This window comes from Tupaia chinensis, unplaced genomic scaffold (genome assembly GCF_000334495.1).
Source record: "Tupaia chinensis unplaced genomic scaffold, TupChi_1.0 Scaffold000469_1, whole genome shotgun sequence".
Taxonomy (NCBI): Eukaryota; Metazoa; Chordata; class Mammalia; order Scandentia; family Tupaiidae; genus Tupaia; species Tupaia belangeri.
Genome location: NW_006159978.1, coordinates 1,234,102 through 1,237,140, shown reverse-complemented (window position 1 = coordinate 1,237,140; position 3,039 = coordinate 1,234,102). Strand labels below are relative to the sequence as shown.

At 55.1% G+C, this 3,039-nt stretch overlaps 1 protein-coding gene across 2 annotated transcripts in view; it reads left to right on the top strand.

Moving 5' to 3' along the window:
- LGMN (legumain) overlaps nt 1–3,039 on the top strand; it is a 44,402-nt gene that overhangs the window by 31,758 nt on the left and 9,605 nt on the right. For both annotated transcript variants that reach the window (XM_014590641.1, XM_006155810.3), the window contains 3 exons: nt 1,255–1,330; nt 1,804–1,866; nt 2,551–2,617. In XM_014590641.1, coding sequence (XP_014446127.1) covers nt 1,255–1,330; nt 1,804–1,866; nt 2,551–2,617 — 206 coding nt within the window. The remainder of the gene's footprint in view (nt 1–1,254; nt 1,331–1,803; nt 1,867–2,550; nt 2,618–3,039) is intronic.

Genomic DNA, 3,039 nt, shown 5'->3' with positions numbered 1-3,039 from the left:
CGTGGCGCATGGCCACGCTACAATCCCCTCTCCTCTCGGGATCTTGGGCACGCATGCACATGCGCCTGGCATGAGTTTAAGCCACCGGGTTCGGGACTTGAACCATTGTTGACTACATGTGAGTCCAGCGACATAGCCATTACGCTAACTGCTGGTCCCAGCCCACCATTCTTTGCTGCTCGTGGGTCATAACACTGGCTCACTCCACACTGAGTGGGCCCATCAGACTGCAGTGTCCCAGCCTGCCGCCAGCCCTGTGCTCCAGTTACAGGTCAGCCGTGTGGGAAGAGGCACTCTCATTTTTGTTTTTGTTTGCTATAGGGCACGTGTGCTCGCCAGAGAGACAGACAGACAGTGAAAAAATACCCACTGGGGGTGGCCATGCTACAATCTCTTCTCCTCCATCCTCTTCTTGGGATTTTGGGCATGCATGCACATGCACCTGGTGTGGTTTTTAAGCCCCCAGATCTGGGACTTGAACCGTGTATTCAGCCATGTGTGATCCAGCTGCCTTAACCACCATGCCACTGGCTGGCCTGAGAGGCACATTCTTAAGTGCAGAACTAGCCCCAGTGCTCGGCCCTCTGGCTGCAGGTTTTGGCTTTCTTTCTGTAGGTAGCACCTTTACATGATGGCACTTTAATAGCATCTTTCCTTTCTGCTCGAAGGGAGACCTGGGCACAATGAAGCTTGTGTGGGTTAGAGCAGACAGACCTCTGTGTAGGGTGAACCGAGTGGGCTCTAAGTGAGTTACTGCATCTCTGCACCTTCAGAGTGGCACCCTCTGCGGGGAGCCCTCTGGAAGGCGGGTAGGTGGCATCCTGACCGTGGGGTCTGGCAGGAAAGGCTGCAGGACCGTGTGCAACGGTGTCTCCTGCCTCTGGCTCCCTTACTGCTTTGGGGAGATCTGACTGGAGAGCGTGGCCTGCATAGGATGAGGCCCAGGTTTCAAAGGACCCACTGTCCAGATCACGCCTGGTCTGACAGGCTCCTGAGCAGAGGTCTCCTCCTTTCTGCCATGATTCAGAGTTTCGAGGCTTTGGGATTTGTCCTGTGTTCAGAAAGCACTCGAGAGTGGAGGTGAGAGGCCGACGCCAGGCCCTGCACTGCTCCCCCAGCCTGGGTGGCAGCTGGAGTCCTCAATGTCTTAATGTTTTGATGAGATCAGCGTGTCAGAGAAACAGAAGTAGAAGTGGAAATTGGAATGAGAGCCCTTGGCCTCTGATCCCCTTTCTCATCCGTCCTCTTCGGCAGTGGCCCCAAGGATCATGTGTTCGTTTACTTCACCGACCACGGAGCCACCGGACTACTGGCCTTTCCTAACGATGATGTGAGTTCTTCTTAACATTGTGAAGACAAACTGGGACACAGAAAACAGAGCCCGCACGTTGAGGTTGACCTCCCAGTGTGGGTTTCTAACATCCCACCAGGGTTGGTTTGTGTGAGCAGTTGGTGGGTGTAGGGGAGCGTCTGTCCAAGGACACGTCTTCCCACTGGCTTTCCTGCACGTGTCTTCATACCACTGTGCTGGTGGCCGTCCCAGCACGCAGGCACATCGCACTAGACACAGCATAGGACAGGAGGCCCAAATGCTCTGGACGAGCTCATGAGTGAAGAAGCGTGTTCTCTTCCCCCTTTTCAATGTTTGGATAATGCACTCGAGGTGGTGTTCTGGGATTACACCTTTCACCGGGATCGCATCTAAAGACTGGCAAGAAGAACAGGAAGCCTCCCTGAGCCTTTGTTGGTGGGCTGCCTTCCTCGCGGTCTGCTGGTCTGAAAGTCGATGTTCTTCCCTTTCAGCTTCACGTAAAGAACCTGAGTGAGACCATCCGTTACATGTACAAACACAAAATGTACCAGAAGGTAACCCCCCGGGCGGCTGGGGGAGAGCGTGAGGAAGGCAGCGGGCACGGGGCCCAGTTCCTCAGTGCCCAGTTACCCCGGGTGGCTGCGTATTCTGGAAAGGGGTCCTTCTGGTCAGTGCGACCCCTGGTTTCCCAGGATGAGCCTTTTGTGCGTCCAGGGTTACAACTGTTGGATCAGAATCTCTGGAGAGCATGTGAAGATGCGAGTGTGGCCTCCCCCGCCGGAGTGTGACACAGTCAGTCTGCGTCACGGGTGGGACTGAGGACATACTTTTCTGAGTTTCCAAGTGAGGCTGCTGCTGGGCTGAGGTCCCTGCTTTGAGGACTGCCCCCAGTTTGGGACAGTTGGGGAGAACAGCCCCATCTCATTTTCACTCCGGCCCTCTCTCACCCACAATACCCTTCACAGGAGCTGTGTAGACCTGGTGTGTACGTGACCTGGGTAGCATAGGAAGCCATTTCCCGAGCATGGGGCTCCATTTGCTCTGCATTATTTCCATTCGTTGTTTTATTCCATTAGTGCTGACGATATTAGACTCTGCTGCCTCTGACGGCAGCCTCTTCCGGCCGCAGAGTCTCCCTAAAAGCAAAGTGGAAGACTTAGGAATGCGGAGAGAGTGGGCAAGCTAGGGGGCTAGGTCCTTGCCTGGCCGGGTGCGAGCCCCCCTTCTTGTGCTCCCAGATGGTGTTCTACATCGAGGCCTGTGAGTCTGGGTCCATGATGAACCACCTGCCCGACGACATCAACGGTAGGTGGGGGGCACCGGCCTCAGCCCGGTGGGACCAGCTGCTCAGCGGTGCATGTGGGCACCCTCACTGCTGCTGGCTGGGGCCACGTGCTCTGTGTGGTGGGGCCACCGAAGGCAGCCTGGTGTGCAGAAGTGGGGAGATGGGCGGGCAGCTCTGGGGCAGTAGTCAGGGAATAGGGTCTGCGTGAGTGTCACAGGCTGTCTAGGTCCTCGGGAAAACTGCTCTGGAGCAGCCTCGGTCCTTTGGAGGTGTTTGTTGCTGGCTGTCTGATCTCGGTCAGGTGACTTACCCTCTTTGAATCTCAGCTAACTCCTCTGAAATGGAGACAAAGATAATGCCTTTTTGCTGGGAGAGTTATTTTAAATGATAATATTTGTTCAGTACAGGTTTTTTTTTTTTTTTTTGGCAGAGGGTACATACA